Source organism: Cervus canadensis, chromosome 18, assembly GCF_019320065.1.
Source record: "Cervus canadensis isolate Bull #8, Minnesota chromosome 18, ASM1932006v1, whole genome shotgun sequence".
Lineage (NCBI taxonomy): Eukaryota > Metazoa > Chordata > Mammalia > Artiodactyla > Cervidae > Cervus > Cervus canadensis.
The window spans coordinates 26,755,042-26,767,485 of NC_057403.1; the positions used below are offsets into that span (position 1 = coordinate 26,755,042).

General features: G+C 54.1%; 1 protein-coding gene across 1 annotated transcript; it reads right to left on the reverse strand.

Moving 5' to 3' along the window:
* Positions 1-92: 92 nt before the first annotated feature.
* GAPDHS (glyceraldehyde-3-phosphate dehydrogenase, spermatogenic) lies at positions 93-9,026 on the reverse strand. Its single transcript, XM_043437457.1, has 11 exons — positions 8,894-9,026; positions 6,641-6,785; positions 5,486-5,582; positions 5,192-5,298; positions 2,934-3,024; positions 2,735-2,853; positions 2,279-2,360; positions 1,838-1,989; positions 1,514-1,676; positions 413-510; positions 93-322 (listed from the first exon to the last, which is right to left on the reverse strand). Exons 1-11 carry the CDS (start codon positions 8,958-8,960, stop codon positions 250-252), a joined length of 1,194 nt encoding a protein of 397 aa, XP_043293392.1. The 5' UTR covers positions 8,961-9,026; the 3' UTR covers positions 93-249.
* Between the last annotated feature and the right edge of the window lie 3,418 nt (positions 9,027-12,444).

Here is a 12,444-nt window from a genome sequence, read left to right on the forward strand (position 1 = left end):
TTCGGGCGCCCGGACCGAGATAGCGCGTGCGGCGCGGGTCTGGATCTCGGACCCGACCCCGTCGTGACCGGCGCAGAGACATGGCACGCAGCTGTGAGCACCCTGGGTTTTTATTTTACCACTGGCCCAGCGGCACGGGCCCCTCGCGCGGGGACGCCGCCCACCTTTCCCCAGGGGGCCGAGGACGGGGATAGGAGAAACAGGTTCCGGCCCGGGAGCACTGGGAAGCAGAGGCGGGCCAGCCTGGCTTCACTTGTCTCTGCTGAACATGTAGCGGATGAGGTCCACCACCCGGTTACTGTAGCCATATTCATTATCGTACCTGGGGAGGGAGGGATGGAGGGGGTTCAGGGGAACCTTTCCGACCGCTGCCACTCTGCCCACCACGGTCTCTGACCCCTTCCCCCTTTACCATGAAACGAGCTTTACGAAGTTGTCGTTGAGCGCGATGCCGGCCTTAGCATCGAAGATAGACGAGTGGGTATCGCTAAGGAAGTCCGTGGACACGACCTGAACATCAGAATTTCAAAGATAAGCGTGGGTCGCAGAAGAAGGACCTTCAGGAGCTCAGTCTCTTGGGCGCACAGTGTTTGATGGAGCCCCACTCTGTCCAGGTTCTGGGGACAGGGTATGAGGGAGACTCATGGGGGGCTTTGGAGGTAGGGGCCAGGCTAAAGGATACAGACTGCAAACAGCCTTTGATGCTGCACCAACAGACATCTCTTCCTGGGAATCCTGTAAGGGAAATGAGTCGCCAGAGGTCCTTGAGGGGAGGTGGTGAGCCCTGCTCTGGACGACTAGGAGGATCTGGTCAGCTCCACTCCTCAGTAGGGTCTGAGGTGGAAGGAACTGGAGCACCAGGGCCCTGGGGGTTTGACCCTAGCATGGTGGAAGGCTACAGGAAGGTTTCCAGCTTTGAGGATGATGTGATCTAAGAGATCCCAGCAGCTTTGGGAGGGTGGACTTGAAGGAGCTAAAGCAGGGAGACAGCACCAAAGTGGACTGGTGGAGCAGAGGGAGGTGATACCCATTCCTCACAGGGAAGCATGGGCTGTGGACGGCCCAAAGCAAGTGTTGAAAAATGGGAGTCCTTGTCTTGTTCATTAAGCATGTGTTGAACACCTGCTGCATGCCAGGCCCTGGGAAGATGGCTGGAGCTACGGAAGTGAAAAAGGAGTCCCAAGGTCACTACTGTCTCGGAGTGTTCATGCTAGCAGAGCCAACAGTGACCATGAAATGACATTTCAGGTAAAGACAAGGGCTACAAAAAGAAGAGGTGAGAGGTTTAAGTAGTGACTTGGAGAAGGTGAGGACACACTCTGTGGCTACCTGAAGCAAAAGTAGTCCAGACCAAAGGGGAGCAAGTGCAGAGACCCTGATCTGGTGGGGAGAGCTGACCTTCCCAGTCCTGCAGGTCCTGTCCTAACACACGTCAAACAACTCCTTGGCGAATGGAAAATCACGCTCCCTCCCCAGAGGGCTCTTCCTAGGGTCCCTTCTCCTCAGCCCCTACCTCATCCTCCGTGTAGGCAAGGATGCCAGCCATGGGCCCCTTGGCTGCTGCTTTGATGGCATCCTTGATGGCTGAGTATGGGGTAGCCTGGGCCAGGCGGCAGGTCAGGTCCACCACAGACACGTCTGGGGTTGGCACTCGGAATGCCATTCCTGTTAGCTTCCTGAAGAAACCCACAGCAGGGGCAGAAGTCAGAACGCAGGGGCCTTGCCACCATTCCCCCTTGTCTCTGCTTTCCCCACACTGGACACCTCCAGGATTGGGGGCCAGTCCAGTCCTCCTGGGGTGCGCCCCCACTCCAGTTGCAGCCTCATGCCCTCATACCCTTTGAGGTCTGGGATGACTTTGCCCACAGCCTTGGCAGCCCCCGTGGAGGCTGGGATGATGTTCTGGTGGGCGCCACGTCCGTCTCTCCAGGCCTTCTTTGACGGCCCGTCCACTGTCTTCTGGGTGGCCGTGTAGGAATGGACTGTGGTCTTGGGGAGGAAGAGGGCCAAGATGAGGCCTTCCCGGCTGCTAGGCTGCTTCTTCCCAGGCCCAAGGTTAGTGGTCCAGGTGTGGAGGTTGGCAGGACCACCACCACCCATCCGCAGGAGGAGCACATGCAGGCAGGATCCAGAGTTCAAAGGATGTCACCACTGGTGGGCTTCTCCCCACCCAGAAAACCAGCCTCTCCCTGTTAACTCCACACATGTAGCAAGTACGGGAGGAAGAGGTACAGGCTCCCAGCTGTGTCTCCTGCCCCACCCCCTCTCCCCAGCTCACCATCAGCCCTTCCAGAATCCCAAATCGTTCATGGATGACCTTGGCGAGGGGGGCCAGGCAGTTGGTGGTGCAGGATGCATTGCTGAAACAGCCAGGAGTGCCAGGGCACCGTGAGGTGAGCCGCAGAGCCGCCCCGCCCCCTCTTGCCCGACCCTCAGGGTTTGCACACAGACTTGGTTTGCTGAAAACTTGGGCTGGGGATGAGGGAGCAGTGGGGAGGGGAAGCTCCCCAAGCATGTTCTGAGAGCATTTCTAACTGATGGCTTTAGGGTAACGTGAACAAGAGGGCTGCTAAGACCTTGGGAAGGAGAAGTGGAGTGAAGTGAAGACAGCACCAGGGGCCAAGGGGGAGTGGTGAGGGTGAGACGGATTCCTATCTCCCCCACCCCACCCCCCACCCCCAAGGCTTGTCCTTCAGGCACACCCTGCAGAATATTGCTGCCCATACGTCGTTACCTGACAATTTTCATGGAGCCGGGGTTATATTCCTTTTCGTTCACCCCCATGACAAACGTGGGTGCGTCTGGAGACGGCGCACAGATGACCACACGCTGGGCTCCTGCCTCGATGTGGGGCTGGAGAAGAAGCAGAGTGTCGTGAGGCGCTTCGAGTGCCACCCCACCCAGGCAGCCCCGAGTGTCTCCTCCCAGCTTACCTTAGTTTCCTCTAAGGACAGGTACACACCGGTGGCCTCCACCACAAAGGGGCTCCCGACAGACTTCCAGGGGATTTCTTTGGGCTGCTTGCTGTGGAGGGGCGGCAATGCCATCAGTCGGTCTCTCCCCTGCCTGGCCTCCCCTTCATAGTCCCTGGCCTTCACCATTTGAGAAAGGCTGACCCGAGGCCTTCCTGCCAGGCCGTCTGGCAGGAATGAGCGGCTTCCTCATCTCCCTGGGCACCATGCATGGTTCTTCTCACTTTGTGGTCATCTGGCAGGTCCCCCTTTTCATCATCTGACCCAAGCAGCTCTTCTCTTATCCCCCCCTCCCCTTTTTCTTCCTTCCAAGTTGGGGGAAGGGCCCTTCAACAAATTCCTCTGCAGCAGTTGGGGAGCTGGCATGCGGCAGAGTCAGTGCCCCTGGAGACCCCAGCCCCCTCCCCTAGGCTGTCATGGGCCCTGCCCTCCTGCCCAGGGGCCTGTTTTGAGGATTCTGTTCATTCGTTCTTCAAAGAAGTACTGAGTCTACCCAGGGGGCCAGAGCCTGTGCCCACAGGTGCCAGAGCAACAGTGGTACTGCAGACCGACGGGGCCCTCCCTGCGGGGGGCCTGCGTGAGGCCTGGTGGGAGGAGGACCTTCCTGGTGCTCCCCGCACACCTCTGGCCCTTCTCCCTGCTCCGGCTGTGGTGGGTATGATCAGCATCCCTGTCAGATACACAGGGAAACCAAGCTTCGTTCCCTTGCCCAGGGTCATGCAACAGGAAGGGTGGAGCAGGGTAAAGCATACACATAAGCCACACTGCTTGTGCACACAGCCCAGAGGGCATCCACGGGGCTGCAGTGCAGAGCAGTGGGGAAGGGAGAGAAAGGACTGCAGGCACCAGAGAAGGCGGCACCCAAGTAGGGCGCACACTGAGGGGGTGGCTGTGTGGGGCCGGAGCAGCACTGGGAGAGTACCCTAGGGGACAGGGATAATGGTGCCCAGGCCCAGGAAGGAAAGGACTCTGTGTCTGAGCGACGACTGCTCTGCTGGAATCTGGAGTTGTTTTTGCTGTCATGACTTCAAACTGGGGTCAGCCAGCTTCTCTCATTCTGACTCTCCAGTCCTCACCTCCACCCACACCTGACCACCGATGGACAGCGGGGCTGAGAGTGGGCCTGCTGGGAAGAGCGCTGGGAAGGCCGTGGATCTTGCCTGCAGCTGGAGAGGGCTTGCAAACGTGCATGTATGTTAAATGGAAGGCAGCCACAGGGCCAGCAGTGGCTAATTTACCTTAGATAAAGGAGATTTACTGATTCCCATTTTATAAATTTCAATTTTTTTTTTTTTTGCTATTTTGAAAATGTACTTGAAGCTTAGTAAACATCTAGTTGTTACTGATTTTGACTTAATAGAGTCTAAACATCTTTAAGGGACTTCCCTGGTGGTCCAGTGGTAGAATCCACTTTGCAATTCAGGGGGCATGGGTTTGATTCCAAAGGTTGGGGAACTAAGATCCCACATGGAGCAGGGCAACTAAGCCCACCTATGGCAACCACTGAGCCCATGGGCCACAACCAAGGCCTGAGGTAACCAAATAAATATTTAAAAAACCACAAATACATCTTTAGATGAAGGAGGAGTGTTTGTATCAGTGAGAACTGGGTGAAGTGGGTTCTAAGAGGTGCTGGAGCAGGGTTTCAAGAGGTTGATGGCCAGTGTGTCTGGTGACATGGAGGGGCTGGGGCATGGGGCACATAGTTGGTGGGGAGTCCCGTCAGCAGCTGGGATTTTGTTTGTGGGGTGATGGGAAACCACTGGAGGATTTAAGTGGGGATGGGGGGGGTGGTAACCAGGTCCAGCTGATGTTTAAGAAGGCTTCTGTGGCTGCTATGTAGGAACTGGATGGAAGTAGTTGGCTAGATGGTGATGCCATTTCCTGGGCAGGGGGATAAATAGATTGGAGGCTTGAAGGATAATCAAGGGTTGAATTTTAGACAGGTTGAGCTGATATGTCTGAGAGAAAACATGCACATGTGTGTTAAAAAGTATTTTGAGTACAGCGGGGCATCTTTCTAGATTAGTGCTTCACCATTCTAGGGGTCAGGGGCGTCTCGGAGATCACCTCTCCAAACCAGTACCTGGAAGCATATGCACATACAATTTGGGGGGTTACAAATTGAACCCTCCATGAGAGGCTGGAATCCCCTTCTAATCACCCCTACAACCCCTGCATTAGTATGTTGCAGGTTGGCATCAGACAGCCGCCCTTACCACTGGAAGACACTGATCTCATTGTTATCGACAACCAGTTGTCCATTCTTGTGTTCCACGCTCCCCTTGTATCGACCATGGGTGGAGTCATACTTAAACATGTATACCTGCAGGAGACAGAATGACTTCTAGTCCTGGGGTGGATGGGGAGTGAGCATCCCTAGTGAGCAGCACCCCCCCTCCCCCACCATGAGGGGTCCACAGGGCAGCTGGGAGCCTTCCAGAGAGCTCTCCTGAACCCCTTCCCCACTCTGGTCCCACTGTCTCCCACCTTGCCTTTTGTCTGCTGCTCACCATATATTCCAGGTCAATGAATGGGTCATTCACTGCTACCACCTTAACACCCTTCTCCATGCAGGCACGCAGCACTAGGCGACCGATGCGTCCGAATCTGCCAGGGAGAAGGTTGGGGGTTTGTCCTCAGAGTCCTCAGCGAGCAGGCAGAGGAGGGGGTGGCTAACAGAGAAGAGGCCTGCTCAGGAGGACTGGGTGGGATGTCTCAGTCTGGGGAAGACAGTCCGATCCCTGTGTGGGCTAGTGTCATTTTGCTCACATGACCTCTCCCGTTTCCACTGCTTTGTGTCTCTGCCCCTCTGTCCTCTCTCCCCTATTCCTCACTTCATAGCTGGGTGCATCCTGTAGAACTTCAGGTCAGATTATATCTCTTGAGCTGAAAAATGAACACCTCTATCCCCATCTATCAGTAAAACCAGGTCCAAACTCCTCACCACAGTCCTCCAGGCCCCTATGTGGGGATGGGGGAAACCCCCATCTCCCTCCTCTTCTCCCTTGCTTGTGCCACCCCCCACCAGCTGTGCCGAATTCCTGCCTGTCCTTAGAACACTGAGCTGCCCCTACACTCCATAGCTGTTGCTTGCTGTCCCATCGTCACTCAGGGCATTGTCGGACCCCAGTGTCCCTTCCCAGAGACCTTCCCTGAGTCCCTGGCTAACAGCCCTCTTCAGTCTTACTCTCCCCCCAAGTTCCACACTGTTCACCACTGAGCTGCCATGTTCCGTATTCTATGACTTTCTGCCCAAATGTGAGCTCTCAAGGTGGAGCCCTCTTGACTTTATCCCTGTGTTTCTCCAGGATGGGCAGGATGAAAGCATTGGTGAGACATGAGGAAATGCCCCCCTTAGTAATAGAGAGTTGTTGTTTAGTCGCTATGTCATGTCTGACTCTGCAGCCCCATGGACTGTAGCCCACCAGGCTCCTCTGTCCATGTCCATGGGATTTCCCAGGCAAGAATACTGGGGTGGGTTGCCATTTCCTTCTCCAGGGGATCTTCCCAACCCTGGGATCAAACCCAGGTCTTCTGCATTGCCAGATTCTTTATCTGAGCCACCAAGGAAGCCCAACAGGGTAGAGGCTGCAAAGCCTCTACCAATGGGGTAGAGCTTTAGGGGTAGGCCCTAAAGCTTTGGGAACTGCTCAGGGGCGACTCACCCATTGATGCCAACTGTCAGCTCCCGAACCTTCTTAGGTGCAGGAGGGGGTGGTGGTGGTGGAGGTGGTGGGACTTCCTCCTTGATTGGCTCCGGCTCAGGCTCTGCCTCAACCCTGGGCTCTGGTGGGGGCGGTGCTCTGGTTACTGTTGGGAGCAGGGGAGAGGAACAATGAGCTAATGAGCTGTACCATCACTGTGACAGAACGAGCCATCTTTGCCACTCAGGATCTGCCGCTGGCTCCTGGCCCCTAGTGGCCAACTGTTGAGCCCAGTGTTTCCCCAAACTACCCGATCCACAGAGAGAATAGGGGGTGGGCTTGCTTTAAAATATCAGTGCCAGGGCCTCTTCTCTGGGGACTCTAACTCAGTGGGTGTGTATTTTTAACAACTGCTTGGGGTGATGGTCTCTGTGCCTCGTGTTCCTCCTCTGTAAAATGGAGAGGATAATGGTACTTCTTTCAGAGAATTGCTGTAAGGATTAAATGAGGTGAGAGTCTAGGAAACATGCCACACACAATATTTTGAAGATCGTTTCCCAAATTTGTTTGATCTAGTGTAGTGGTCCCCAAACTGTCCTGGTAAGGATCACGGGAAGACCTCTTCCTAGGGAAATCTGACTCGGCAGGTCTGCACTGAGCCCCAGGAATCGTGTTTCCAAGGTGATTCTTATCCTCAGAAACACAAGTCCATCATAACATATCAAAATGGAAACCCTTATCAGCTTCTGCTTCTCCAGACACGCATGTCCACATCCATACTACATTTAAAACACCTATACCTGAAACTGTTGTCTGAGCTACAGTTGAGGGCTTGATGTGGGAAGGAGGGACCTGGTGGAGACAGCAGCCAGGGAGCCTGGCTGACAGAGGGTTTCAAGCTGGGGGTCAGGCCTGGGTGTCAGCCCTGGCTCAGCCACCTGCCAGCCGAGTTGTCTTGAGCAAGGTAATGAAACTAGCCTGTTTCCTGGTGTCACACCTGACCCTTCACCTGAGGGCTACTGTGAGGACTCAGCGAGATCTCAAGGCACAATCGATGCTGGTTTTAATAGAGGGGAGAACATCTGACAGTAAGTGTATTGGTGAGCAAAGGGAGAGGGAACGGATTGGAGAGAGCCTGGGGGATGAAGGTTGGAGTTGTGTTTGGCACCAGAATCAAAGGGACCTTGGAGGGGGTGGGATTAGGAGCTGAGGGGTCAGTCGACCTCTCTTCCTAATCTCGCCAGTCTGCCAAAGACCTTGTGACCTGAGGCTGGGCTGTGTGTGTTTCCAGTAGCGCTACATAAAACTATTGGTCAGTGTTTATTGGTGGTTATTGGTGACCTTAAGAATGTCTGTATTCCTGGGGGTTCTGTTTCTGCTCTCGTGAAAAGGGGGGATTTCTTCATATGGTGAAGAGTAGGGATCTGAGCCCACTCAGTGACCTTTCAGGAGAAACCCCAGCTGGTCCTTCTTTTGCAACTTCCCCCAGGCTTGCCTTCTTCCCTCTGCTCCTGGATCGGGTATATGGGCTGGAGGAGAGCTGCTGCGCTGGGAAGGAAGAGCCTGGGGCAGCTTCAGTGATGAAGCCTCACCCGGTAGGTGAAACACGGTACTGGGCGCGCTCTCTATCAGTTATTTACAATGACCCTCCCATTTCCTGGTGCCACCAAGGGCTAGGTGCTGTGCTGAGCTCTTCACGTGCATCAGCTCACTGAATCCTGTGAGGTATGCGCTGTACCCCCACTTTGCCGAGGGGAAACCAACGACTGAGATCACTTAGCCAGTGATAAGCAGGGAGGGGGGTTCAAGGACTACAGGCGCTGGAGCCCCGCCCAAGCCCCGCCCACCGCGGCCTCGCCCACCCCTGAGATGCGGAGGCTGCCGGCTGCCTAGCCCTCGGTCGGTAAGCGGGTGGGGAGGGAAGGGAGTGAAGATCCCGGGCCTCGTAGACCCGGGTCCCGTCTCCGCCCAGGCCGGGTTTCTACCCTTCCACAGCGCTAGTGGCGCAAAGCCCAGCCTGGGGGCTGGGGTCCCCTTCCCCTGCATCATCATCATAGAACGCACTTTGCCCGCAAACCAGGTGGTGAGGAGGGTAGGACTGCGGGGAGCGAGGGCAGCGGCTCTGGATGGAAGAGCCCCGACCGGCAAGTGGTGCCTCACCCCGCGCCTCCTTTCTGGGTCCTGGTGGACACTGCTGGGGCGCCTCCCGCCAGCAGGAGCTCGGACCCACCGCCCTTTCTTCCCTCCCTGGGGTCGCTCCACCACCTCCCTCACCCGGGCACGGCGGTCGCAGCAGCTGGACAACGGTGACATTGGTGAGGACGACGTCGCGTTTCGACATGGCCTCCTAAGGTTTCATGGCCCAGCCAGCCGCCCTGGCACTCGTCGCGATGTTACTGCTTGACGGGGCTCTGGGCTGGAGGGACTGTAAAGTCTTACTGAGATGTCACCTGTGACGTCACAGAAGAGGCGGTGGGAAGGCCCAGTCCCAGTCCAGGCACGTGGCTGCGGCCGTGTACCACCCTCCCAAGACCAGCCCTGGCTGGTTGAATGGAATCTAACATTTTGCACTGGCCTTCAAAGCCCTTTCTCTGTTCTGTTCTTCTTGGGCACACAGGCTCTATGCTCTTCTGGACCCTCTTCTGAATAGTTATCCTCGCTATTTCTTTTTGCCCGGAAGTCCTGTATTTAATTCATTCGTTCTGATATTCATTCAAGTTCTTCCCTTGGCAGCCTCTTGGTTTCCCTCAGGTGCCACGCTCTAACAGAGTTCCTCCTAACTCCACATCTAAAGTTCACTCCTTTCTCAGTCACTATCTGCCATGAACATTACTCCCTCCATCTACCCATCATCCAGGAATCCTTGTTTGACTTCCCATCCTGGGTTACATATGAAAATATGCCAAACTGTTCTAGGGTTATACTCTATAATTTTCTTTTCCTCCCAGCATATGTCTCTCTCTAAAGATCATTTTATTTATCCACTTTTTTCTTGAAAATTGTCTCTGCCCATTAGAGGGCTTGTCTGCCTTTGTCACTTTTACATCCCATTGACTAGAAGAATGGTACTTAAAAGATGCTCGCTCAAAAAATAATTCCAGAATGAATGAATAAATGTAACCTCCTGAGGTTTCTTCTGATGCCCAAACTTGAGTCCTATCCTCTCACACATGCTGTTCTTTTCCTGATGGCTTTTCATGTATTTAGTTTACCATGATACAGTTACTCATTTACTTGTTCATTGTCTCCCTGTTGGGCCCATTGTTTTCTGTTTTGTTCATCACTGGTCCTCCAGCTCCTGTGCCTGACACAAAGCAAGCTTTCATCAAACATTCTGGGAGGAACACAAGGACAGATGGCTCCCTTCCCCCAAAGCATGGGGTGTGGGGGCTTGCTTGCTCATCTGTGACTCACAGATAGGCACCTTCACCTGTAGGGCCAGTTGACACACAGCTGTGACCAAGATTTAGGGGGGATTTGGGCCAGGAGGGAGTCATCATCCCAGAGAGAGGTGTGGAAGCAAGAAAGGGCAGAATGACATAACCTCTTCCTTTCCCTAACCTCCGTAAGGACTCAGTTTGCTAAGCATCTGCCATGAGACAGAGCAAGGGTGAGGCCCTCCTGCTTGGATGGGAAAGGTGAAACTGAAAATAAGTTGAGTGAACAGTTGGGGAGATGTCAACAAACCCAGACCAAAAAACAGAACAGAGGTGGGGGGGTGCCGAATTTAACATGTATAGCAAGGTGGAGGAAAAGTGTGCACAAATAAAACCGGGACTGAAAAGGGACCGATTTTGTATGACTTTGCAATAATAGATATGAAAAACTAGATGCAGTTAAAATGTTCTTAGAAAATATGAGGGATCAAAACTGTTATAAAAAGAAATGGCGGGACTTCCCTGGTCTGGGAAGATCCCACAAGCCTCGGGCCAATTAAGCCTGTGCGCTGCACCTATTGCGCACAGTAACTACTGAAGCCCACAAGCCCTGGATATTGAGCTCTACAACTAGAGAAGTCACCACAATGAAAAGCCTGGACACTGCAACTAGAGAAAACACATGCCCAGCAACACAGACCCAGCACCACCAAAAAAAAAAAAAAAAAAAAGGGAAATGGCAAATCTGCATAGGCCAATAACAAGAGAAGAAACAAGGAGTTAAGATCTATCCTTCCAAAGGGTGACTCAGATCCCAATGATTTTATGGGCAAGATGTGCTGAGGTCCTGGGAACAAATACTTGCCATTCTACAGGACCTAGTGCAGAGCCTAAGTGGAGCTGGGAAGCCTAGTGGCAGCTCTATGCTGAGAGGCTCTGGGTAGGGCCTGGGCTCTGAGGCCCCATGGAGTGGCAGGCACACTCTGTGTACCCACATCGCACACTTCGTGGGAGTGCTGTGGGGATGCTATGATAGCTCAGCCCCTGAAACCTCCACTACCACTCTAGGAAACAGCAGAGAAAGGACAATTCCAGGTTAATCTCATATATGGAGATAGATGCCAAAGTCCTGAGTTAAATAGTGCAAGTGAGAATGAATGGTTTTTCCAGTAGTCATGTACGGATGTGAGAGTTGGACCATAAAGAAGGTTGAGCACGAAGAATTGATGCTTTCGAACTGTGGTGTTGGAGAAGACTCTTGAGAGTCCCTTGGAAAGCAAGGAGATCAAACCAGTCAGTCCTAAAGGAAATCAACCCTGAATATTCATTGAATAGACTGATGCTGAAGCTCCAATACTTTGGCCACCTGATGCAAAGAGCCGACTCATTGGAAAATACCCTGATGCTGGGAAAGATTGAGGGCAGGTAGAGAAGGGGGTGACAGAGGACGAGATGGTTGGATGGCATCACCAACTCAATGGATACGAGTTTGAGCAAAGATAGTGAAGAACAGGGAAGCCTGATGAGTTGCAGTCCATGGGGTCGCAAAGAGTCGGACATGACTGAGTGACTGAACGACAACAATGAGAACTCTGCACTGAAGGGAAGGATGGAGACTGACAGAAGATGGTAGGATGGGGCGGGGCGAGGAACTGAAGGAGAAACCCCACCTTTCAATCTCGGGGCAGATTAAGATTCTGAAGCTCACCCTTCCCCACCTAGCAACCTCCCGGCCCGGGAAACTCCCTCATTCTGGTGCTGGACAAGGGCAGGAAAGCCACACCTGAGGTTGCCCAGAGATTTGACTATATCCTTGGACTGTGAAACCCACTTGGTGAGCACAAGCTTGGAGCGGTGGCACAATTAATCATGGTCCATGGGCAGAGCCTAGAGAAGGCAGAACCTCCTGGCTTTCTGGGTCTGGATCCCTGGATCTGAGATGGGGCCCTGGGTCCTCCGGGGGGAGTGGATCTTGTCGCCCTTGTTGAGCAAAGCCTGAAAACACGTGCAGATTCTCGCCACACCTGGGCACCCACATGCATAACTCTGCTGCCCCCACCTGCTCACACCCAGCACATTCCTTCATGCCTGGGCTGCCCACCTGCAGACCCACCTTCGCCCCCTCTCCCAGGCTCTCCCCTTGGCACCAAAACCCAAATGTCTTTCACCCTGGCACCCAACTGTACCCACCCACTGGCCGTCATCCTTCTAGTCCCTCCGAACCAGCTCTACAGACCCACCAAGGACAGGCCTACCACCACCCCCTGCCCTTCACTCTGATGTCCTGCTCCACACCGAGGCCAAACTCTCAGCTGTTTCTGTCTCCAGCCCTTGCCAGTATGTCAACACTTGGGACTTCAGGTCGGGACTTAGGAGGCCTCAGGGGGAGGAGGGAGGAAGAGATGAGCTCCTGGCCCCCAGCCCAGGTTCTGGCTGACTGACTCCTGC

Excerpts from the sequence above, each read along its gene's own strand:
- GAPDHS (XM_043437457.1), bottom strand. The coding sequence starts at position 8,960 with ATGTCGAAACGCGACGTCGTCCTCACCAATGTCACCGTTGTCCAGCTG. Across the intron at positions 5,299-5,485 it reads TCATTGACCTGGAATATATG|GTATACATGTTTAAGTATGA; the intron begins GTGAGCAGCAGA and ends TGTCTCCTGCAG. Across the intron at positions 323-412 it reads TTCGTAAAGCTCGTTTCATG|GTACGATAATGAATATGGCT; the intron begins GTAAAGGGGGAA and ends CTCCCTCCCCAG.